At 44.8% G+C, this 24,233-nt stretch overlaps 2 protein-coding genes across 4 annotated transcripts; one reads left to right on the forward strand and one right to left on the reverse strand.

Moving 5' to 3' along the window:
- The first annotated feature begins 8,997 nt into the window (after positions 1 to 8,997).
- On the forward strand, positions 8,998 to 11,401 carry LOC132256347 (7-methylguanosine phosphate-specific 5'-nucleotidase). 3 transcript variants are annotated; one of them, XM_059752702.1, is made up of 4 exons: positions 8,998 to 9,452; positions 9,592 to 9,961; positions 10,732 to 11,155; positions 11,223 to 11,401. In XM_059752702.1, exons 1-4 carry the CDS (start codon positions 9,392 to 9,394, stop codon positions 11,331 to 11,333), a joined length of 966 nt encoding a protein of 321 aa, XP_059608685.1. In that variant the 5' UTR covers positions 8,998 to 9,391; the 3' UTR covers positions 11,334 to 11,401. The 3 variants fall into 3 exon arrangements, with proteins under 3 accessions (XP_059608685.1, XP_059608686.1, XP_059608687.1); XM_059752703.1 differs by having other exon boundaries at positions 9,000 to 9,388; XM_059752704.1 differs by having other exon boundaries at positions 9,001 to 9,383.
- A 104-nt stretch (positions 11,402 to 11,505) lies between these two features.
- On the reverse strand, positions 11,506 to 23,706 carry LOC132256345 (uncharacterized). The gene is made up of 13 exons (XM_059752697.1): positions 23,124 to 23,706; positions 22,232 to 23,057; positions 20,999 to 21,890; positions 20,226 to 20,845; positions 20,094 to 20,152; positions 19,068 to 19,415; positions 17,746 to 18,463; positions 16,738 to 17,562; positions 15,380 to 15,884; positions 13,218 to 14,987; positions 12,427 to 12,719; positions 11,951 to 12,239; positions 11,506 to 11,693 (listed from the first exon to the last, which is right to left on the reverse strand). The coding sequence occupies exons 2-13, from the start codon at positions 23,038 to 23,040 to the stop codon at positions 11,532 to 11,534; spliced, it is 7,290 nt and encodes a 2,429-aa protein (XP_059608680.1). The 5' UTR covers positions 23,041 to 23,057; positions 23,124 to 23,706; the 3' UTR covers positions 11,506 to 11,531.
- Positions 23,707 to 24,233: the final 527 nt, after the last annotated feature.

Consider the following 24,233-nt stretch of genomic DNA (forward strand, 5'->3'; position numbering starts at 1 on the left):
AAATTTGATCATTTTGTAATTCTACTGGGGAAAATAATATTTTTTTTATCATTCAATTCAAAATTTGATTATTTTCCTCAAATAATTAGAGATTAGACAGCGTTAGGTTTTTGTCAAAAATCGCCCTGTGATTTGCCCCTTGTAATCCCCAGAGAGAGAGACAGAGAGAGACAGAGAGAGAGAGTGAGAGAGCGCAATTGTGCTTAAATGCCATCGCGAGCTCCCCTTTCGGCGATCGCAACGGGAACTCCGCGTGGCGCCACATCGCGCGTGCTCACCTGGGTGGATGATTTTGGTCACACAGAGTCCGCGCGACTGAGGAAAATGAGGTGATTTTCTGCACCTCAAGTACACATAATATGAAAACAATGTCGTAACAGTCATGCAAGCACATTTGGCGCTTGTCTTCTCTGAATCATCCAGAGCAAACACACACAAACACGCGTGTTATGTCACGACATTATGCACGCTTTTTTGGAGGAATTTCAGCAAATGTTTCAATGCTTTTCGAGGACTCATTATCACTTCAAGGCATACTCAAGGGGGAGATATTGTGCTCTAAATCTAATCCAGGCTTTTCAGCTTCTATGAACTTATCGTCCCAGAATTTGTTCAAGAATAATTTCAGTCTTGAGTTTTGTCTCTGGGAAATGCTTTGAAAAAATCTTCATCAAATTGTGAGGTTATGAATCCAGCCGAGAAAACTTTCTTAAAATAATTTTAATCATATCGAATTTGATAGATATTGACGTTCAGTTTTCCATTTTGAAGCACAAAACCATGGAAATAACTTAGCAAAGAGACATTCTTCTACACTGAAATGACGTTTTTTTGAGGTTAAGATTGACTTTTAAGCTTCTTCTCAACCAATATGAAGTTTTTCAAAGCCAAGTAGTTTAACATTGCTAAGAAGAAGATAAATATTCTCAGTTTTAACACCAATTTGATAATTTTAAGGGTTATTTGAACACTAGAATCTGTTTTTAATCAATCACATAACTTAAAAAAAAGTTCTTTAGGTTTATTTAGACAACTTTCTAAATAATTTTGACTGTGAATCAGTAATTTTAAGATCATTGGCAAATCATAAGAGATGATTTTGTAATGTTGAAAGCTTTTACAATAGAATTTTTGAAGATTTCTTAGTGATATTTTGAGGTTATGTTAGGAAAAGATGATGAAAAATGCGTTTTTTAGTCGTTTCTTGCGATTCTTGCAGAAATATCAAATGGAAACTTAAGAGACTTCGAGTTCTAGAAGTTATCAGGCAAATTTAGTAGTGATGTACAAATTTAAGGCACATTATCTCCCCCTTGACTTCTAGTGCAATAGTTTCTGTTTCGTCATTCTGAATCAGCCATCGGATGATTTTTGCTAAAAATAGCATAAATCAGTGAAATATTCGCCTTGAATTCATCTCCAAAATACGATTGATTTTTTTTGTTAAATTCGAAGAGATTTTTAATGTCGACAAATTAGTTGATTTATCAACTTCGATTGCATGTAATTGGAATGTGTGAAGCATTTTGCCGTCTGCTCACAAATGTTTTCATACAGCAACAAAAATGATGCACACAACTTAATGGAATTTGATTGACTTGGACCACATTTGGTATTGAAGAGCCGCGCTCAGCGTAATTAAACTGAAATAACCTCGGCCAATTGACCTGTCGCCGATGGGCTGAGGAGGAAAATCAGACGAAAAATTCCTCAGCACGCAAATTCCCAAAACATCACACCATGTGGGAAATTTTGTCCCCGCGAAATTCGCCTTAATCATGATCGAGTGGCACACGCGTTCTTAACCTTGATCAAATATTGGGTGGTTTTTTGCGCCGTCCTCATGAGCTTCTCATTGGCGCTGAAGCCACGTGAGCGCCCGAAATTAGGGCTTTGCACGAAGATCTTGCGTTGTTCTAGAACATTGCCGCCGAACCAACACAATCGCAAGAATTGCCAGCGAAGTTCAAATGAATTTCCAATGCACACTTTCGTGCTAAATTTACAGTCGCGACGATGACTGGGGAGCTCATGTCGTACGATTCGCCTGTCCGCCAATCAGAGTGAGTCATTTGGCGTGAGAAACACTTATGATATATAGCTTGGCACATAGCACAAGTGGTTTTATCACATTTTTGCTCTCTCAGCGATATCTCAGCCTAGCCTGTGATGAAGGAAAATGTAAATATTGCGCAACGACGCGATAAGGCCAACAATCAGTGACGATTAAGTGGATAATTGGATAATTTTTATCTCTGCTAACATATTTTTTCTTTCCTTTTTTAACTCAAGTTAACGACAGACAATTATATATGTCACTGTCTTTCTAAACTTTCTTCTCCACACCGCGGCTGTATCGGGTTTTTTTTTACACTCGAACACACCCTCTTTTTCAGCCTATTGCTGTCATTGACAAGGGAGAGACAATGTGGTCAGAAGTGGTGTACAGATTAGCAGAACGCGCATTACAGAAAGTGAAGTGAAAACTTTCCTTTCTTCTCACAGATCTTTACATGAAATTCCAAAATAAACGGACATTTCGCGGCGTCGCGTGTCTTGTTTTGAGACCAAGCGTTGATCTTCGCTCGATCGCTTCCATTCATACGAAAGGAAAGATCAAAATTTTACTGGAAAGGAGTAATTTTGAACTAGAAATATTCTAATTAATCAGTGTTATTTAAAGATCCAAAAGTACTAAGAATATCATAAAATATTGCCTGAAACGTCATTTGGAGAGATTAAAAACACAAATATAATGTTTTCAGTTGATTTCTATGTTTATCAAAATCCTTTATTTCTAAAAACTTCTTCTTCTTTATGAGTGAAAATATTTCAACAGGCGAAGCAAAAACTATGAAAATCACAATTGTCCTTTTTCAGGAGAGTAAATTGATAATTTTGCATTAATATTGCTGTGAAATATGCCAACACTTTACCCTAAAACATCAAATCTTTCCAATTTAAATGTTTTAGTTGATTTTTTTGGTTTTTAATTAAATTTTTGACAAATTTAATTGAAAAACTGAAAATATTCTTTTCCAAAGTCGATTGTTATCAGTTTTCGAATCGATTTTTTCTCAAACATTTTGTAAAAAGTCAATTTTTCATAGTTTATGCAGAGCTGAATGAATTCGACTTACAATTTCCTAACAATTTGTGAAGTTTGAGTTGAATTGTTCATGTGGTGTACAGATTCAGGTCACAGTTTCTCCTCCTTGACAAGTGATCAAGTGCGTAATGTGAAGCAAAAGCGTCAGAGAAGCACATTTACAGAATTTACGCATATTTACGCAGCTAAGAATGTGGCGCATTTGTTTTGACTTTGGCTAAGCTTGACGCAAATCGTGTTGGATAATCTCTCCGGAATGTTATCTATTGTGAATGGAATGCCAGAAAATCCTCGTGAATCAACGCCAGAGAGAGAGCAAACAAGATTTTAAACGTTAAGCTATTGGAAATCCATCGAAAATAACTTCCGTAAGACATTTGATACCATCTAATTATTTGTTTTTTTTTTGAGGTTCACAATCGTCAGAATGAAAGAGAGGAAAAAACGCGAAATATTCCACTAAACAAGATAAATGTGTGATTTTACATCGAGCAGTTTTCAGAGCATAATAGAAATTCTCTGAAGCCCACAAATTGTTTGGCAAATAACACAGCATTTTAATCTTCAAATACAACGTTTTTTCTTCTACACTCTTTCGCCCATCATGTCACAAGGAAACACTCCCATTTGCAGAGCATCGTGGATTTTAAGACATGTCAGTGGCTTTTGTTGATTTACACTCACATGAGTGTTTATTAGTTCTGCCCTTCATTTGCACTGAATTTTTCCACCTCACATTGATGCTTATTTATTTACAAAATTCTCACGAGAGCAACTTCAGAAGCATCTTCCGCAATTGGGACATTTTTTTTCCTTGATATTTCCAGGGAATTCCTTTCAAGTAGAGCGAAAAAGACTTTTTCTTTTCATCCTTTCTAGCCACAAAATAAACATTAAAGCATTCAACGGAGAGAGAATATCTCAGATGAGAAACTAAATTGTGTGTATAAAATTATTCTAAGATGAGGAAAAAAGGAAAAAAAAACATTTTTACTTTTCCCTTAAAACACCAAATCGTTCATTAGAATGCTAATTTTGAGAATATTTTTATTGATTTTGTTTTAAAGATTCCTTTCGATTGTGTTAAACTTTTACATGTTTTAAGTTTAACAATTTTTTGTGTGTTACTGAGAATTTCTCCAAATGATGATAAGAATGGCGACTTCAATATGTACAAGAACGTGTGACAATTTATTTATTATATGATTACTTGCCTAATCTTTATTCAATTCGTCATTTTCCAACTCTTCTTGTCTTATCAATTAAACCATTTTGCTAATTGTTATGATTTTATTTCCGCTGTTTCAATTCACACAAGTCATTCTTAATATCCTCTCTCACTTACCATAATATCTGAAGAGGGTTGAGAAGAGCGATGAGGGAAGAAAACAACCGGCAAGCAAATATCAAGGGGGAGATAATGTGCCTGAAATCTGTACAACACTTCCTCAATTCTTCTGCAGAATCTTCAACACTTCAGACACTTTTAAACGTCTTTAAAGGCATTTTCCATCGCTTTTTAGACTCATTCAACTGTTTTTCATACTCAATTCTGATTTATAACAATTGTAAGGTTATGAATTGAACTTAAAAAATATTTTTTGGACAAATTAAAATCTTTATAAACCCTGGAAATGAGTAAATATAGTGAATGAGAGGTTGAATTTATCACTTTACAGCAAAAACCGCAGAAAAACTAAACAAAGAAACTTTCTTCTAGACGGAAATTGGTTTTTTTGAGGTTATGATTGACTTTTAAGCTTTTTCTCAATCAATTTGAATTTTTTTTTTCGATCAAAAATGTTCAATTCTGTGTTGAAAAAGTGTAAAAATCCCAGCTTAAGCACGAATTTGATGATTTTGAGGGTTTCTAAATTGTCAAAATCTCTTTTAAATCAATAACATAACGTAGAAAAGCAATAAAATTTATTTATCTAAGTAAAATTGTACAGAAAAAGCCTCAATTTGTTGAAATTGAAGCTTTCTCTATGTAAATTTTCCAAATATTTTACAACTTCCAATTCCCAAAACACTTCCACAAAAGCTGTACACCACTTCTGACCGCAATATTTGCCCCTTGGTAAACGTAAATGTCGAGTATTTGACAAAGTTGCCCCTATTTATTGCACCCAGAAATCCACTCTTAAGGCTGGAATTGTGAACATTATTTGAGACAATACAAGTCATGTGCAGAGAGTGCTTCAACCCCATTTTTACCTTTGTCACTTTTGCCCTGTCTTCTGCTCTTTTTCTCCACCATTCTTCTTTCCTTTTGCTTTTTCCCATCCCGGAAATTCTACCTCGTTGTCTCGCGCCCCTTCGCAACAAATACGCGCACTTCATGAATGCCGAATTATGGCGTGATGAAGTGATTGCAAGAGTGATAATTGCATGTATGAACTCCTGGTGCATTAGAGTATCTTCCATAGTTAAATTGCAAACTTACCAGTCAAAAGACAGTTTAAAATTTAGCAATTTATTGCCACACTTTTGTGCCATAAACGGCAAAAACTTTCTGGCATTTCGCGTTCCTTTTTTCTCTTTTATTGAATTAATTGCGTAAAATCCATTTGTCAATTGTCATTATTTGGAGAACATATAAAAATAATTGCACCCAAACACACCTTGACATTATGATTTGACAGTAAAATAAACTCGCTCTGTGCGCGAAAAGCATTTGAACAAGATCAAACCGTCTCGAAAATACTGCTAATGACTTTCGCGATACGCAAAAACTGTGGATAAGCACAACCTTTGTGTGTTTTTATGGGGAAAATGTGTTAATTTTAATAGAACCGAAATTACAGCCATTTTTAACAGAAAACTTTAATCCTTAATATCTAGGATTCAGAGAGGCCTAGAGCCTAAAGTGTAAATTTTCTTGGGAAGGTTTTGAAGTCAGCTATGACATACTAAAATCTTGGCCTGATCCATTCCATAGAACTTGTGCAAACGAGAAAAATGTCTTGTTTCGGTTTTCAAAATGGCGGAAGAAAAGTGTGAAAGGCTATGTTTGTACATACTTTGTACCTTTGCTGAAGATTGTAGCTGTGATGGAAATTTCATCTCCTAAAAATCATCAAAAGTCCCACAAAAATTATACGCGATACTTTCTCAAATTGATCCATAAATTGTGCGTTCGAGGTGTGTTTTAATTTGAAAATTGAAGGGCAGGCGAATTGTTCCAATTTAAATTTTAAATGCAACGCCGTGCCCTCGAGTCTTCTCATCGCCTGATTTATGGTGATTCTTTGCAGTGCGCGCTCTTCAGCCATTGCGTCTGCGATGCACTTCTTCTCCTCTCTCTCTCTCTCTCTCTCTGTCTCTCTCTCTCTCTCTCACCCTCTTTCGCTGGCCGGGAGAGAAGGAGGCGCAGCGAGATTCATTTCTGGCATCCTGTCAGCAAAATTTTACCCATATCGTTGTCACTCGACGACAAAATCAAACACACACGCGAGACGCCGCTCAACTCTTCAATCCTACTCCTTCGTGAGCACGCCAGTGGGTAACCCTGACTGTCGTTGCCTGCATTGCATCCCCCACAGCTTCACGCCTGGCCTCACTCCGTCGCCGGCGTGCCATGAACGCCTGATATTATAGAAATCCAAAAATCGTATCTCGCATGCCGAACGTGTTTCAAATTTTACACTTTGTGGCGCGATTTTGGCAGCGCCGGCTTTTGACCGCCCAGTCGCACAGAAGCTCTCTTTTCTCGTCATGGCGGTGCGCCCCCATTTAAAAATGTCACTCGCGCGCGCGCCCACACAAATTCTGCATCGGGACTTCTGGACGCCCGGTGTGAAAACACTGGTCTGGCTATTAAATAACGAGGCAGATGCTAAAACTTAAGTTTAAAACGCAACTTCACACACCTCTTAATTCCACTCAATTAAAATGCACCGACGTTAATTGAGTGGGGAATGGTAAGAGAGAGTCGTCAGTACGATAGATATCTAAGACAAGTTTATTAGTCTGATCCTGTTGATGCACTTGAGAAAATTCCATTTGAATCACGCACCAGAAAACATGTCAGATAAGCTGGATAAGAGAAAAGTTGTCAATTCCTTTGCATCAAAGGCTCTTAAGATGCGATAATGAGAAAAGTATGAGGTTTTGGCGCTTTCGCTGAAGTTATTAAGTGTTTGGAATCTGAAATATTGTTTCTACCATTTTATCCGGAAAGTTAGAATCGACGCTAAGACGGCGATGTCCGCAAATGAGGCTGTGGTAAATGTTTAAAATGCCCTGAATTGGAGCAAACACAGGCAATTTTTTGGCTTATGCTAATCTTTTGTTAATATTCTGTTTATTTTCTTCTCTTTTTATCTTATCTAATTTGCCAAAAACCTAGTAAAAATCTGTAATGCAGAGCAAAACCCGATAATCTTGATTTAATTGGGTTTAATTAGAAGATGATTTTTAATGCGCATGGCGTTGATTTCAACCAGTTTCTTGAACCTGAACTAAAGTACGAGCTTATCCACAATACAGTGGCAGGTAATTTAAACCTCACTCTCTCAGTTGCACGGCAAAACAGCTCCAGATTGTGCAATCTGCGTTATTTTATATTAATACTTTCACAAAACTACTGTGAAACATTGTGAGAAAAGTTCATTGAATGAAACTGAATTGGTAACATTCACCAGGCGCACAGAATTCTCACAGAGGCGGGGAAATTTTTCAAAAATTACACACCAAACAAAAAACCCCCGATAAAGATTCGTGCGGCAGAAGTGCAAAATATTCGCAAACAATTCCAACAATATTGCGACTTTATCAGTGAATTGCGAAGTTTCAGCAAAAAAAAAAACCAACAGTCTCAATGTCAATGCTGCAATTGCAGCCAATTTGCATTGTCCGCAGCGACATGAGGCGATTTCTGGGGGTGTGTCAATTGTTTATCTTACGTCATTTGAAGATAAAAGCAGGCCTTGACTTTTGCTGCAATAAATACAAATCACGCAAATGACTTTTCAGTTAGTTGTTGTTTACATTTTGTGACCAACATGAAATCAAAAGGAAGAAAACACGATTGAGTCAATCTTATTTGCATGGAGAGAAATTTCTGTAAACAATTTGAAGGAATTTTCTTCTGTGATGCCGGAAGAGAATGTTTAAGAGAAAAAAAAAGATGTATTTATAAATTCTGAGGATTGTTCTTGAAAATTTCGCAGAAATATCTCAGACACTTTCGCTCACCGGAAGAAATCTTCCGCTCACATTTTCTCAGCTAACCAGCGAGACTTTCATGGGCAATTCAGCACTTCTCAGCCACATGAAAGCATGGAAATTGTGCACTGCTTGTGCACTTCCTATCATCCTAGTCCATTCCGGAACGTGAGCGTGAAAGAATTTCCTGGCCGCTGCCGCCAAATCACAGACCTTCGAAACCTATGGCGTCCGGGTGTTAATTTAAGCAAAACGTCCACGTTATTGTTTCCAAGGCACGTGTCATGCTGTTCTTGTCTTATGTTTCACTCTTCCCCATTCGCCAGCCGGCTCGCCTGTCCGTCCCTTTCTCGCTGCCGCCGCCGCCCGTCGGCGCACACCGGCAATTCCGCGCCGCACCAGCGCTCGCTGTGGCGCTCTTCTGAGCGCCTGGTGGAAAATGGAAAAAGAAGCTCGTCACATTTCATGTACATATTTATCGTGCTGTCGCACTCATGTTCAGCCGACAGATTCGCGGCTCAAATCTCCACAGCATCGCAAATGGAATTCAATGGAAAAACAGGATCAATTTTCTTTTATTCGCTTCTCTATTTCTTGTTCTCTTTACTTTATTGACGATTTTTTTCCTTAATTTTTAAAGCATTTCTCGACTATATTAAATAATTGTTGCGACAATTTGCTCAATTGGCAGAATCACGAAAGGTCAAATTTTACACATTCTTTGTGCAATCTGCGGCATTAAACCCGCCAAGATTTTGTAGTAATTTTAATGGGAGCGTGCAATAAATATTCGCAAATTGTGTTCAAGACCGAAATTGCCATTAAAATCAGAATGCTGCTCAAGAGTTTCCTTTTCTGCTTGGCTGGCAACCCTTTTACTGACGTCACAATCGTAAAGTTTGCTTCAATCCAGCAAATTGCCGCCGCTGAGAGGTTTTCCGGCGCACACTTGGTGTTTACATTTTGCCAGTGTTGACATACGTGGAAGAAAATAGTGGCGGAAAAAGAGCCCCAGGAAGTACTGAATCCCGCACAATGCGCTGCTAAAGAGTGTGAAGACCTTCCCGGATGCTTGAGTAGTTTTGGATAGTTTGATGCGAACAATGTTAGGTTATGTCCCGCTTGCAGATTCTCCTGGCCACGGTTTTCACTCGAAACTTACGCAATTCGCAATGTTACTATTTTTTCTCTCTCTATCTTTTTCACTCATTCGCTAGTCGCGCAGTAATTTTATTTCATTGATCTGTCAACTGGCGTGAAGCGTGACGTTTTGACTTTTCCCTCTCCTTCTCTTTCTCTTCCGGGTTCTGCAGCTTCCGGCATGGGTGCACGCGAGATCCGGTTGGAGGACATCGAGGTGCTGTGCAGTGACAAGTGCAGGATCAAAGATCGGCCGCGCGTGGAACGCATCCTGCGTGAGCTCGTGTCCGGCGGCACGGAGCGCCTGCAGGTGGTCACGGACTTCGATCACACCATCACAAAGCAGCGCCTGGACAATGGCCAGAAGGTGCTAACCAGCTTCGGCATCTTCGAGGAGTGTCGCTCGCTGCCGGCGCGCTTCCGCACGGAGAGTCGCCAGCTGTACGACAAGTATCGCCCCATCGAGGTGGATCCGCTGGTGCCCATGCCCGAGAAGATCCAGTGCATGATCGAGTGGTGGCGCCTGTCCAACGAGCTGCTCAAGTGAGTCCACATTTTCTAAACACTTTCTGAACCCTGTCAGTGCCTGAAAATTCAATTTTCTCAATACTCCTTCGGAATTCCATAGATTTTTCCCATCTTTCCAATCGCCTGATCTATCATAACCTCAAATTTAGAGCTCTTTGACTCAAAATAGACTCAATTTTTACTGTAATGAGCCTGAAAACTTGCTGAGAAACTAGTTTTTAAGAAATATTTCAAGTTTCCAGTGGATATTTTGAGGTTATTCAATTCTAAAAGGATCTTTTGGATGCACTTTAGAACATAACCTAAAAATTACATTGAGATTTTTCAAAAAAAAATCCTTGAAGGAAACTTATTCAAGAACTTTTAGAAAGCAAGATTAATCAACAATGAGCTGAAATTTGCTATTTTAAAGTAGAAAATCAATCAACAAGCTTTTAAAGTAGGTAATTTGTATAAAAAAAACAATATTTTAGAGGTTATGATTCAATCTTAGCGTAATTAACATCAGTTTAACATTGAAAGAGGAGCGGCTGTGGGCGAGTGGTCAACGCACTGGACTCTCGATGCTACAGTCATGTGTTCGAATCTCATAGTTGAATGTTCCAACTGAAACATACACTTCACTGGAATTGTCTTGTGCTCTGTCTCTGTATATATAAAGGTGGACGTTAGAACCACTTATGGTTGGTCGGCAAGTTGACAATCTGTCACTGTAAAAGAAGAACTTGTCTCGAATATCTCCTCTAATGGGATGTTAAGAAAGTTTGCATTGAACCACTTTGCAGGGGCTTCAAGTTCGAGCCGCAGGAGATCGACGACGTGGCCGTGCGCTTCAAGGATGCTCTGCGGGACGGCACAGAAGTACTCTTTAACGAGCTCAACCGGCAGAAAGTGCCCGTGCTGGTGTTCTCCGCCGGTCTGGGTGATTCCGTGGTGTCCATCCTGAAGCACGCCAGTGTGCTGCTGCCCAACGTGAAGGTTGTGTCGAACTTCCTGCAGTACCAAGACGGCATCCTCAACGGCTTCCAGGAGAAGTTCATTCACGCCTTCAACAAGAACGAAACGGCTTTGCAAGGCACGGAATACTACGATCTCGTGCACACCAGAGATCACGTCATCCTCATGGGAGATTCCATTGGGGACGCCGGCATGGCGGATGGGATTCCCACGTCGTCGCACGTCCTCAAGATTGGCTTCCTCTTCGATCACGTGAGAAATGCCACCAACATTAATTTTTTCTCCTTCTTCTCACTGTTGGATTTAATTTGGTTTGCAGGTGGATCAGAGTCTGCCCAAGTATATGGACTACTTCGACATTGTCCTGATCGACGACCAGACGATGCATGTGCCGCAGAAGATCCTGTCACTCATCACGCAACCGCTGTAAATCCTTCCACCGCACAAAGAATTTATTACCTCAATTGTGACGAGCGCAGAATGGAAATATGATTTGAATTTGTGTTTTTTTCTTGTCCTTGAAAATCCTGCTAAACATCAAATATACATTTGACAATTTATTGCGATATTTCTATAACGAAAAAAATGAATGTGAAAGAAATCGAGGAGAGTCCAAAAAAACATTCTTCTACTCCCCAAGAACAGTTCCTTCCGCCTCGTCGCTGGTCAACTCTTCGCCGCCCAGCGCCTTCAGCTTCTCTTTCAGCGCACGATGCGCCTCCTTGAGTTCCCTCATCTCATCATAGTGCCCCAGTTCGACCTGATGCAGCTCGGCCAGGACAGCAATTGCCTGCGGAGAACAGAGCAATGAGTCAGCATTGCCTCGCCACACGATTCAACTTTGCGACCATATCTTATAAGATAAGATACACTTTCACAATTCCCACAGAAAATCCTTACAATTTGTTAGGAGTCTCAGAAAAGACCACAATTTCAATAAAAACAATTACTTTGAGATTTGTTTAAAATTGAATAAATATTCGGAAAGTCTTTTGGATATTTTTTTTCTTCTTTCAATACTAGAAGAGGAAAGCTGTTCTTCCTTACCTTATCTATCACCTCCAGTCCCTGGGTGGGTTTAATGGCGCCGCCGCAGATGTACGACAGCCGCAAAAGGAGAAGACGAACGAACGTGAAAGTGTCCTTTTCGATCTCCTCCGGAATCTTCTCGTCCATGTCAATCACGCCGTACTGCGTGAGCACAAGATGATCCTTGTTCTTTGTCGCCTCCAGAGAGAACTTCCGTCCCACTTCGCTCACTTTGCTCTGCTCAATGAACTCCCAGCGCACGCTGAGATCCTGCGGCACATACGTCACCACGCAGTACTTCATGTACCTGCAATTGACGACAGATCAGTCGAAATCCAGCACTTTCGGAGTCTCAGAAAGTGCCTTTCACATCAGAGAGCCTACATTTCTTCGCTGTCGCGAAAACCGACTGATTACCCTCTGACAACCGAGTATTGACTCATGAGTGTGTCTGAAAGCAGTTGCAAAGACTTTCGCATGTTAACATCACTCACCGGTCCATGTAGCGATCGAGACAGTTCTGGCCGACCTTGAAGGGATGGCGGCGCGTGGGCAGCTGCAGGTGGTAATACAGGTCGTCCGTCATGCGGGCTTTGATGTGACCGAGCTGCGGAATGTTCGACACGATCACTCCACTCACCATCTTCTCCTTGCTCATGTTCTTGCACAGCTCCTCGGCGAAGTTCCCCGCTTGCTTCTCCTCCACTGCGGCCGCCGCCGCTGCAGCCGCTTCTTCCTCGTCCGACAACTCAATCACGTCACTTCGCCGCTCCGGATCCGGCGGCACCTGGTGGCAATAATTGTATTCATCCTCTTTCCATATGATTGCGACTCTCGCCGACTTCACGGCCGACCGCCGCGAGGAAACGGCAGAAAACTGAATTCCAAAACATAAATTCCAATGTCCAAAACATATTTTTAAGGTTATGTTTGACCCTAAATCTGTCTTTGACTACAATTTCAAGTTCCAAATACTCTAGGAGATTGGCTATACGTAACCAACTCCTCCTGGGACTCAATGCTACCAGAGAGAATCTCGTCAGGAGGAAAAGGCCGCCATGACAGTGGCATTGCCTCCATAAGCTCTCCAGGGATACCAATTCGACATGGCTTTCGTGTTTTGCTAGGGAATCCGACTTACAAATTGATGTTCTTAATCGACAAATTTCACTTCCAATTAATTTTCCTTGAGGGATTTTCTAAGTGAAGAAATTCCACTTCCTCCAATCCACATTATCTCCCCCTTGGCTCATTTCCTTATAATAAAATCATTCGATTTTCTTACCTTGATGCGAAATACCGTTTTCTCCACGATCTTCTTCGGCTCGCTCGGCTCCACACTCGCGACAACCTTCGGTGACGCCGGGATGAACTTGATCTTCGTGTTGGGCAGCTTCGTGAATGGCAGAACGTACTTCGTCTCCTTCCCATCCGCCGTGGTTCTCGTGAAAGTCAGCGTTTGCTTGCCGTCCGGAAGCGTGAGCATGATTGGCGCCGTGCTAGAGAGTGAAGAAGCGGCGGAGGATGAAGAAGGTCCGGGCTTTGGGAGGATCTTGAGTGGTGAACGGATGACTTTTGGAGTATTCTTGGGTGGCGGCGGCCCAGAAGCCGTGCTGGTGGATGGCGTTGATGGAGGAGTGAAATTCACGCGCACTTTCATCATTTGATTGCCCAAACCATTGCAAATGATCGCCGGCACGGACTTGGCGCCGGCGGTGGAAGTAGTGACAACTGTGGAGGCTTTCTCAGTGCCAGAACTACTCGCCACGGAAGGCACTGAGATCCTCTGCAACACCGTCTGTCCAATTGTCACGCGATTCTTGATGGTAATGTTGGGCTTTAGCATCACTGCTGGCGCCTCTGTCGCCGGCGGATCCTGTGGCTTCTCTGGCGCCTCATCAGTGTCCAGCTTCTGTCGCTTCTCCAGAATCACCAGCGGCGGCGGAGACGTCGTTCTCTTCTGGCAAGCACTCGGCGGCGCAGCGTCAGCTGGCTTCTTCATGGACAGCGGATGGATGATCATCTTCTTGCCCGTCGTGGTGAACACCTTCACGCCACCGCCGCTAGGCGTGGCCAAAGCACTTCCAGCCTCTGTCTTTGCCACCGGCAGAGATGATCGCACGATCGCCGGCGATTTGACGGCGTCCGGGAGATTCTTTGGCTTGCGGGCATTCTTCACGGCGTCACTCACCACCAGAGCGGGAAGTGGCGCCGCGGCGTGTGTCTTCGGCGGATCAGCCGATTCTGTCGCCTTCTTGGACACTTCCGGACACTTTTCAGCGCCGGATTTACTGGATTGTTGCGTCAACATCTGATTGATGAACTGCAAACTCGGCAAATAGCCGGGATTCGATTCCAAATACTGGGCAAATTCATTCTCATAAGGCGTCAATTTCGCCGTCTTCTCCGTCTCTTCCTTCTCCCGCGGCGGCGGCTTTGCGTTGCTCTTAAGCAGCGACTGCTGCTGCTGGACAGTTTCCTTCTCCACATCCCGGAGACTCACGACCTTCGAGATCACGGGCATCGGCGGCGGACTCTCGCGATGCCCCGAAGTCACCATCGTGATCACGGGCAGTGCCGGCAAGGCTGGCTCCGGCGGCGACGGCGCCGGCGGCTCCTCAATGGGCAGAATCGTGAGTGTCGACGGTGTGGCATTCAAGATTGGCCACCGCGACGCGTCCTCGTTGTCATTCACTGGCGTTATCGTGAGATCTCTGATGTTCAGCTGCGGATGCTCGTCGTCGTCAGCCTTGCGCTTCCGATACTGTCGGCGCACCTTCGGCCGCTTCACGTTCTCCACGTCACTCTCGACTGCTGTCGCTTCGCTTGGCCGCTCCTGCTCCTCCTCCTGCTGCTGCTGCGCACTCAACTGCGTCTTCGGCTGCTCCGTGGGCAACTTCAGTCCATCCGGAAGGATGGAATTCACCGCTTCGGCCGCTTCGTGCGCCTCCTGAGCCGCCTTAATCTCACTCGGATCCGCCTCGACCAGCACACAATCGTCATCGTCATTCTGACTCTTCGTCGGCGACAACACTATCACAGCATCATTCCGCACCTGGAAGAGCAGGAGAAAATATTGGACAAACTTTAGTCGCTAATATACAGAATTAATTGTTAAATCGAATTTATGCCTCTGAATCTTCCATAAAATTAAGGAACTTTAGAGAAAATTAAAACATTTTCATTTAAAGTATTCAAATGTCAAATAGATAGAGCTTTATGCGAAGATTGAGCGCAAAATGCTTATATAAAGTGAAGGAAAATACACGAAAAAGGAAAGAGAAGTGAAAAAATCGCAACTGAAGGAGAATCGAACCCGCGACACTTCACGATCTTGTGCTAAATTCTCTTATGTGGAAGATTTGCGCTGGAATTTGTGCAAAAGTCTTTCTGGATTCAATTGGATGAAATGGATTTGGAATTTCATAAAGAAATTGGTCTTTTCACCTCTTTCACCGTCGCCGGAGTCTCGTGGATCGGATGCGCAGCCGCCGCGGCGTCCGGCGCGCACTCCTTCGACTGAATCCAGCATCCCACACTCGAGGTGGTCCTCTGGATGTTTGTCATCTTCTCGTACGTCTCGCGCAGCAGAATCGCGCCGTCCATGCGCTGGTACAGCACAATGTTGCACTCCTCCGTGAGATTGTACGGCCCAATGAAGATCCTGTCGCCGTGATCCGGCGCCACGTAGACTCTGGGATTGAGCGATGGCGCATTGCTTGTCACCTCCACCGTGCGTCCCGCCTTCCTGGCCATCACGATGGCGTGCCGGATGCGATCGTACGACAGCAATTGTCCCCAGCGCGGATGCGAAATGTCCGAGAAGTCATTCGTGATCATCAGCATGAACCAGCGTTGATCCTTCGGCCGCGGCAGCGCAAACTTCATCATGCGCGCCCTTCGCACCTCGTCCTGCGTCATCAGGCGCACATTGGACGCCGCCGGAGAGTTCCTTTTGCGCGAAAGTCGTGTTAATAAGCAAATTGACGCAAAGGAATCAATTCTGAGTCACATGTTCGATGTGTTAAGCAGCATTTAACACAAATCTAATCACATTTTATGTCACATTAGTACGAGAAAAATCATTTCTACAAATAATGTCAATGAAAAGTGTGTTAATTACGTAGTTTTAAATGTGTTAACACCGAAAAAAGGTACTAAAATAAAAAAATTTAAAAGATTTTTCTCTCTTTATAACAAGATTTTAGTTGTTTCAGTACAAAAAATGTCTCTAATTATTGACTATTCTCAACTAAAATTGAGAAATTATGATCAATTACACAAATCTCAGATAAACAACTCAACCGAAGTATTTATTAATTAGAAATTTTTTAATATTCTACATTTCTTCCCTGAAAGATTATTTTGAAGCCGAAATTAAAGCATTTCTCTTCAAATTATCATTTTACGAGTGGAACAAATGACGCTTTGCCCAGATTTCCATCTCAATCTATACTTCGGGAGCACAACTCTACACCGAAATGTCTAAATTCGACCGCTCAAAAGTGTGACGAAATTCAGCCTGTCCTTCAATCGTGTGAATCTCTGACCGTAACAGCCTACAACCCCTTCTTGGCCAGCGTGAAGGACTTCCCAAACAACCCTGTGAGGGGCCAATAGATGGCGTTTATTGTAAAAGATGAAGAAATCACCTTTATCTCTCGAATAAAATGACGGAATTGAGAATAACAGAATATTCGTTGCTTTTTCGTAATATTTTGATTCCCTAACACATGTTAAGGAGTTAACACATGACACAATTGACTCAGAATTGCTCCCTGAGTGTGGAAATTTGGCTTCCTCACCTGGACGGCGTGACTTGAGCCAGAAGAATGCTGTACAGCTTCGAGATCTTCACCGCCACTTCCGGATGCGTGCTGTGCGTCACGGACAAGTACTTGGCGGATTCCTGCGGCTGCCAGGATTTGTGCATGAAGCCCATGACTTGCCAGTAATCCTGATGGCCGAACAGCAGCGCCGCCACGTTGTCAATCATCGGCAGATTGTAGCCCAAATTGATCATGCGGCCGAATTGTGTCGTCGGCGATTTCCTGGCCATCCTCAAGTCGCAGACATTTGTGCATCCGGGCGGCATCTTTGACAGTTCCCTCGTCTTCGAGATGACCACAAAAGTCTTCTGCGGATAGTGAAGCTCCAGAATGTGAAGGCCAACATTGCGGAACTCCTTCAGCAAATTTATCCACCGAATTGTGGTGATCTTGTTGACTTGCGGCACATCAAGATTGCGCTTCTCCTCATTCTTCGCAATGATGTTCATCATGCGCGACACACACATGTTCATCTTGTCCAGCAGCGGCTTTCGCACCTCCTCCTCATTCACCGCCGGCTGACTGTCGCTCGTCTCGGTCGCGTGCAGTGACGTCACGGAGGAAATCACCGGCACGACAGTCTCAGCGACGCTTCGCGACTCCGACTGTTGCCACGCCGTCTGCGCGTCCTCGGCGTCCGCTGACACTTCTGCCGCCGCCACGGAAGTCTCCGCCGGCGGATCGGCGAACTTCGGCGGCGGCGGCAGAGAATCGTCCTTGTCCGAATTGGACTCAATCACAATGTGTGGCGCTTGTTCGATCTGCAAACTCTTCTTCGATTTGCACACCGACTGAAGATATCTGCAAAATGAAGTGATTTGACTAAAATCCGACTCAAATCTAACCGAAATCTAACTAATCCAAAGTAAATGTTGTGCATTGATGATTTAAAATGCTTTAACTTGCACTTCAAAAGCAAGAAAAGGCGTTTTTTTTTGCCACTTTTGCTGGATTTTGAGGGAAAACTTGTGCTTAAACACTCACCTTTGCGTGAGCAGAGAGAGAATCTTGGGCGTCTTTTCCATGGCCGAGATGAATTTCTTCACGCGCGGCGCATTCTGCTTGTTGAGCAACACTTGCGTGGTCTTGTCGAAGGCCAAGCATCGCGAAACTGTCCCACGCAGCAGCGCCGCCGTCAGCTCGCCGCGATTGTACACGCGCTCGGGCACTTTGTAGCCCTTGTGCAGCGACCGGATGTACTGCGTGATCATGGCGTCCTCCGGCTCGTCCGTCTGCGCAATGCAATTAGCCAGATGTTCCGCTTCCGGCGTCAGCGCCGCCTTGGCGTTAGGCGGCTCGAAGGGTTTGCTGCTGCCGGAGCTGCTCATGAAGGCGATGTCGCGCGTCCGCGTGGCTTCGGGCTCAAACAGGATCTTCGCCTTGGACGATGACGCCCTGTAGATGCTCGGCTTCGCCACCAATTCCTCCGACATGGCGAAGCACGTCTCAGAGATCTGCTTGAGCAGGAAGGGCTTTCCGTGCGTCGCCTCGCACTTGCAGAAGCACCTGTACAGCTCATGAATCATGCACCACGGCTCCAGGGCGTCCACGGCGCCGTCAATCCTGTCCAGCACCACACTCGTGTGGCGCATCCTCTCCAGATCCGGCTCCAGGCGCATCGCACGCTCGCGCCTCGCGCTCTTCACCTGTGGAAACTTCACCAGCGTATCCGTGTCCACCACTGGCCGCGGACTCGTCTCACCTGCGACGGAAGAAGTCAGAAGCTGTTCAGCACACAACAGAGAAACGACAAGGGGGAGATAATGTGGACAGGAAGTGGTGTGAAGATCAGTGAAAGTCTCAAGAGAAATGGAAGTCGTTGCAACTTTACAAACAATTGCATTTCAAGTATCTCAAAAGTGTTTTCAGCGATGAGATTACAGTAAAATTGGCCTCTTTTTATAGAAAATAGAGTTATTAAACAACTCGTGAAATTCATTGGCAAATTCTAAGTCACACAAAATATATTAAAATTGTGTTAAATTGGTTTAACACACGACAATTATTACATTTAAGTAAAGTCAATAGTTTCGTAAATGCCATAAATCGCAATTTTTCGAATTCATAACTTTTACATCTTATTTACTATGATATGAAAGTAAAGTTGCAACGACCGTTAGTTTTAGGGATTGAAGGGCATTTTAAAGATGTTAAAGTCCTACAGTTTGCTGTCTTTTCGACCTTTTCACTATTTCTACGTGCTGAAAGTGAAAGCAAAGAATGATTCCTTGAGCGAGACAGCGACTTAAAGCGGCGGAGAACAGATGAAGAAGTGCCAAACAACCCCAGACAGTTCTTTTCCTCACCTTCCTCCACTTCGCAGCTCACGTAGTCGCCGAACTTGCGCGGCGCCACGCGGTTGCGCTTGCTCTTCTCCTCCGAACTGTTGCTGAGCAAAAAAGTGTTGTTGTTCGTCAGCACGACAGTCGAGCTGAAGTCCTTCTCGGCGCGCGCCAGGCGAGAGATCGCCTTGTCGCGCATCCTGAACACCTCCTTGCTGAACGGATTCACGGCGGTGTTGTTGATGACCAGGCCTTTCCTGCACACACACTCAAACATGCACTGAACCTTCTCGCAATGGCCAATTGGGTAGGAGAGTGACGAAATGCTGTCGCACAGGCAGCCCAACTTGCAGTGCTCATTGCTGCATTTCTCTGCAAAACGAGCAGAAAGAATCTCGTCAACTTGCGATTCTGCAGACAAGATCCATTCACCCAAGGGAAATACAGTTTGCGACCCTCCGAAGTGCGAAGAAGAAGAGCGAAGAAGTGTTTTTCTGTGGTTTAGATTAAACTTACGTTTTCCAGATTAGTGAAAATCAAGAACTTCTGAAAGTTTGTGTTGTTTGAGGTTATGTTAAAAGAATTCCTTGAAAACAAAGAAATTTAACCAAAATATCATGTAAAACTGTTCCAATTCAATAATATACTTTGTCATTACAACACTTAAGTGAATTGTATAAATAACGCCAAGCGAATAACCTCAAAATTGAGAGATTTACAGAAAGTTGGACTTCCTGTTTTCCTGCTAAATCTTTATCAGAAAAAGCTCAAAATTGAGCACAATATTTAGCAAAAAAAGAGCAGAATTTTTTTCTTCTTCAATTGCTAAGAAAATCGATGAAAAATTAGCTTAAAAATGTGCTGTAAATTGATGTATTTTTAACACTGTTGAATTTTCATTTCAATACTTCGGCTCAGAACTTTTTGTTCTGCTGAAATTTTAGCTCGGTAATCTTAGCGCTTTTTAGCTGAATAAACTACTTTTTTTTTTAGCTTTTTTGGCTCGCTAGGATAAAGAACAGAGATAAAAAGAAGTCGACAAATACTCACGCTTGCTGGAAATGCTCTCAGTGTTAATGATGGTCGCGTTGAGGCGCTTCAGTTCGTATCTGAAAGAAGAGATTGAAGACATTTAAGCATTCACAGCGCTCAAAACTTTGGCTTTCGGCACAGAAAACTCACAGCAAAGAGTTCTTCGAGCGCGGCTTCTTGAAGTTCGGACAGTCGTCCTTGTCTGTCGCGTCCAGCGATCTCTTGCGTGACTCCCGCCGGCTGTAGTCCAAGTCGGGATCGAATTTTGTGAAGGCATCTTCACTCCTTCCAATCGCCACGCTGTCAATCATGTCCGCGAGCGCCTGAGCGCACTCGTCTTCCGGACAAGCGCCGGCAAAGGTCAGCGCTTCGGAGTCGTCAAACACTTCCGTCGTGCGTTCGCGCCGCGCGCCGCTGAGATTCACCTCGCGACTCACGAGAATCTTCCGCCGGTCATTCTCGTAGGGAATCTCAAACTCCACCATCTTCCCGCCGTCGCTGGCATTCTTCAGCGCGCACAACGCGTAGCCAATCCACTCGTCCGTCAGCCGCTCGGACGGACACAAGACGTTGAGGTACTTGGTGACTTTGGGCGGGAAACGCTGATTCAACTGTGGCGTCACTTGCAGATGAATTCGCGGCAGAACGAAAGTCTCCAGCGGCGCCAAATTCTCATTCTTCTCCACATTCTTCGGCTTCGTGCAAAGCGGCCCCGGCGGAATGCGCCGCGTCTCAATCAGATTCCACTTCCTCTTCACCGGCGACAATTGCTGCGAAGGGAAAAAAGAGCATTTTTTCTCTGTTTCGAGGATTGCTCAAGTGAGGAATATTGAAGAATAACCAGGAATGGATGGAAATATATGTGAAAATTCCATGGAATATGCAGAATTTGTGATGGATTATTAGAAAGCAAAAACACTCACCGAACTGGAGCAGTTGTGGAGCGAAGAAAGCGGCGCCGACGCGCCTTCCGTGTCCACTCTTGTCGTCTCCTCGAGGCTCTGATTGAGGATATTGTTGAACTTCATCCTCTTCGGATAGCCAGACTTGCGGCAGCACGGCAACTTGCGGCGCGGCGTGTAGTTGCGCGGCGGCAGCGGCGTGTCCAGGTTGTAGCAGTGCTTCTTGCGAAAATTGCCCACGCAGCCGAACAGCTTCAGCTCACGGCCGGCGTGCGTGATGTAGCGATAGATGTAGTGATCCTGGCGCGTATTGAGCCACGTGGCCGTCTGCCAGATCTTGCGGCGCATCGGCACCGGCTGACGCATGATGCGCTTCGCCGTCTCGTACAGCTTGTCATTCACCGGCTCCTTCATGCGCTTCTTCAGCAGATGATAGACACTGTTCTCCTGATCCAGCACCTGATATCCCACCGGCTTCATGCGCAGCAACTCCTTCTTCTCCGCCAGCGTCTTCGACTTCATGTCCTGCGGAATCTCCGGACACTCGAGGCGCGGCGGCTGTGAATGCCTGTTGATGCGCTCCTCATCCGCCGTCCACTGCCGCGGCGCCTCCCGCCGGTCCTCCACATTGATCGGCCCCAATTTCTGCAGCATCTTGTCGCACTTCCCACTAATGAAGGCCGCATTGGAGCCCGCCTGGCGCACCAGCGGCGTCGGCAGCAGTCCCGGCGTCGAGATGTCACTCTCGCTGAAGCCGTAGAACTCATCCGTGCCGGACGACGTGTCCTCGTCCTTCACCACGCCGTCGAACTTCGACGCCACCTGGTGGATCTTCAGGATGGACTTCTCCAGCTCCTGATAGCAGTCATCGAACGCCCTCTCGACGCGCGACTGCTTCGCCTCCTCGTCGGCCCTGCCAAGTGTGCGAAAGAGCATTTAGACGATGAAATCGGCCATTTTGGACAACAAAAAACCACCTTTTCCCCATTTACTCAGCCTCTATGACAAAAATCAGGCTCAAACTGTACTATGCTACAGCTGACCTCGAGACCTTTCCAATAAACCCACACTTATGGATCTAGGCTCTTCCAGACACTAGATATTAGGAATCAAAGTCCGAAACTTTAAATTGCCCTAATTTCGCTCCTAATTAACCGATTTGAAGAATTTACAGCTCATTGGAAAGCTCTCATTAAAAGCTTTCTCTCATTGATCCATCATAACTTGATAAAACTACAATTGCAAATTACTCACTTCTCCACGCCCAGCTTGTGCGCCAGCGAGTCCAGGAAAGTCCGGTCGTTGCTCTGATTCAGCGATTTCGCGCCTTCGGACTCCGTGAAGCTGTCGTCGAGAGAATAGAGAGCCGAATGCGCGTGTTTCTTGTCACTCTCCTGATCATCCGTGGCGTCAGCGCTGGCGAAAATGTGTCTCGCTCTCTCCAGTTCGTCACTGGTGGGCTTCAGCTCCTCATCCGCCGCCCGTGATGGCGTCACGACACTCGCCACGGCGTCCACGAGTGTTCCCGCCGATTTCACACTGACGATCTTTGGGAATGACACTTGCTGAGGCTCCGCGACAATCTGCACACACTCCTGCTCATCCTCACTGTCAATACTGATCACCAGACGCTCCTCAATCAGCTGCACCTCGTCCGAACTGTCCTCATCATTCGCCTTGTCTGCTTTGATTCCGGTGGATTTCACTCTTCTTCGCTTGCTCTTCTTCCTCGCCAACTTCCTGGCCACTCGTCGCTCCTGCCGCTTCCGCACATACTCGGCGATGGGCAGCTTCGCCCCGTTGAACTTGTGCCAGTAGATCTCTGACCAGTTGAAGTGCCTGTGCAGGCATTTGTCCTCGCGGCGGAAGCGCCTGTACGGCGTCACTGTCAGCACCACGCGAGATCCCACGAAGAAGCTGCGCCAGGCGAGCGACAGCGTCGCGTGGCGTCGCCGCGGTCGACGGAGCTCCCGCTGACATCTGGCCAGCACTGCGTCCGCCGGGACGCCGAACCACTGGCACAGACTCAGGAATCTCCTCTCCATGCGCTTCTGCAGCACCATTGCGCTCCGCTCGCGGCCTGAAAACACACACAACAGGAGTCAATTAAACCCACATTTCGCCCATTTTCACCTTTCACACCTACTATCTACACATTTCCGGGCAGCAAGTGGTGGAAATAGCTGCAGAAGAGCTGGAAAAGGGGTGAGAAAAGCGAGCTGCTCTTCAAAAAAATCCACCCGTCAAAGAAGACACGGGAAAAAACGGCAGCGCCTCCTCAGATATGCTCTTTTACACTGTCAACAGCACAACTTGCGATATCGTGCACTTTAGCGCTGTCACAACGTCACATGTGCGCGCCCCCAAAGAAAAAAAAAATCACCCCACAAGAAATGAGAGAAAAACACAACGACGCCAGAAAAATGTGTTCCGGAAGTGTGGCGTCAGATCCTTTTCGAAGCAACGCCACTTCGTGTGCTTTTTGCTTCAATATGGCCGCCACAAGAGGTGATCAACAAAATGGAGGTGTTGTACGCGCACCTCCCAACCCCCGAAACTCACTCGCCCCAAACGCCCGACCTTGCTTTCGCCCGCAACAGTGCTCGCAAATCACAATGTCCACCAGTGTCATCCGACACCATGAGCCAATTACGCCCCACAATGTCCTTTAGCACTCACACAATTATCAACACCAGTGGCGAAAACACTAGGGAAAACGGACGCAATTCATCACTCTGACTTTGCTCCTTGCGCCATTTTGGGTCGACTTTGGGCACAAAATATCCCATGTTGTGTTCTTGCTTGACACATCAGTCGAGCATGCGCATGATGCAGACGATCTGCACGATTCTCAATCACGGCGAATATTCGCCTCTTCTCTCCTGTGTCGAGCATTTGCAGCGTTGCAGCACAAGATGCACGCGCGTGGGATTTTTCACGTGCATCTGGCAACACTTTGGCATTGACATACAAAATGGTGGCACACACACTTCCGCAAAATAGGACACAACTTCTGGGTTCTTTCTCAGAACTACAATCTAAGCGAGATATGGAAAATGCTGTGTGACTGAAATCATTTGCAAATACTCAATATTTCCACGGATATCAAGTGATTTCGGTTGACTTTTGGTGGTTGATTTTGAATTTGGGAAAGAGCGCGATCGTGACAATGCTTTTTGGGCTTTTTGTGTGTGTCACGATGTAAACAAATGCTCATCTTTGTTCTAAAAGTCACAACGAAACTTCACCTAATAAA

This window comes from Phlebotomus argentipes, unplaced genomic scaffold, assembly GCF_947086385.1.
Source record: "Phlebotomus argentipes unplaced genomic scaffold, Phlebotomus argentipes genome assembly contig_5, whole genome shotgun sequence".
NCBI lineage: Eukaryota > Metazoa > Arthropoda > Insecta > Diptera > Psychodidae > Phlebotomus > Phlebotomus argentipes.

Excerpts from the sequence above, each read along its gene's own strand:
- LOC132256345 (XM_059752697.1), bottom strand. The coding sequence starts at position 23,040 with ATGGTGCTGCAGAAGCGCATGGAGAGGAGATTCCTGAGTCTGTGCCAG. Across the intron at positions 20,153-20,225 it reads CGCTCGAAGAACTCTTTGCT|ATACGAACTGAAGCGCCTCA; the intron begins GTGAGTTTTCTG and ends CTCTTCTTTCAG. Across the intron at positions 19,416-20,093 it reads TGAGAGCATTTCCAGCAAGC|AGAAATGCAGCAATGAGCAC; the intron begins GTGAGTATTTGT and ends CTCGTTTTGCAG.
- LOC132256347 (XM_059752702.1), top strand. The coding sequence starts at position 9,392 with ATGTCCCGCTTGCAGATTCTCCTGGCCACGGTTTTCACTCGAAACTTA. Across the intron at positions 9,453-9,591 it reads AAACTTACGCAATTCGCAAT|CTTCCGGCATGGGTGCACGC; the intron begins GTTACTATTTTT and ends CGGGTTCTGCAG. Across the intron at positions 9,962-10,731 it reads CTGTCCAACGAGCTGCTCAA|GGGCTTCAAGTTCGAGCCGC; the intron begins GTGAGTCCACAT and ends ACCACTTTGCAG.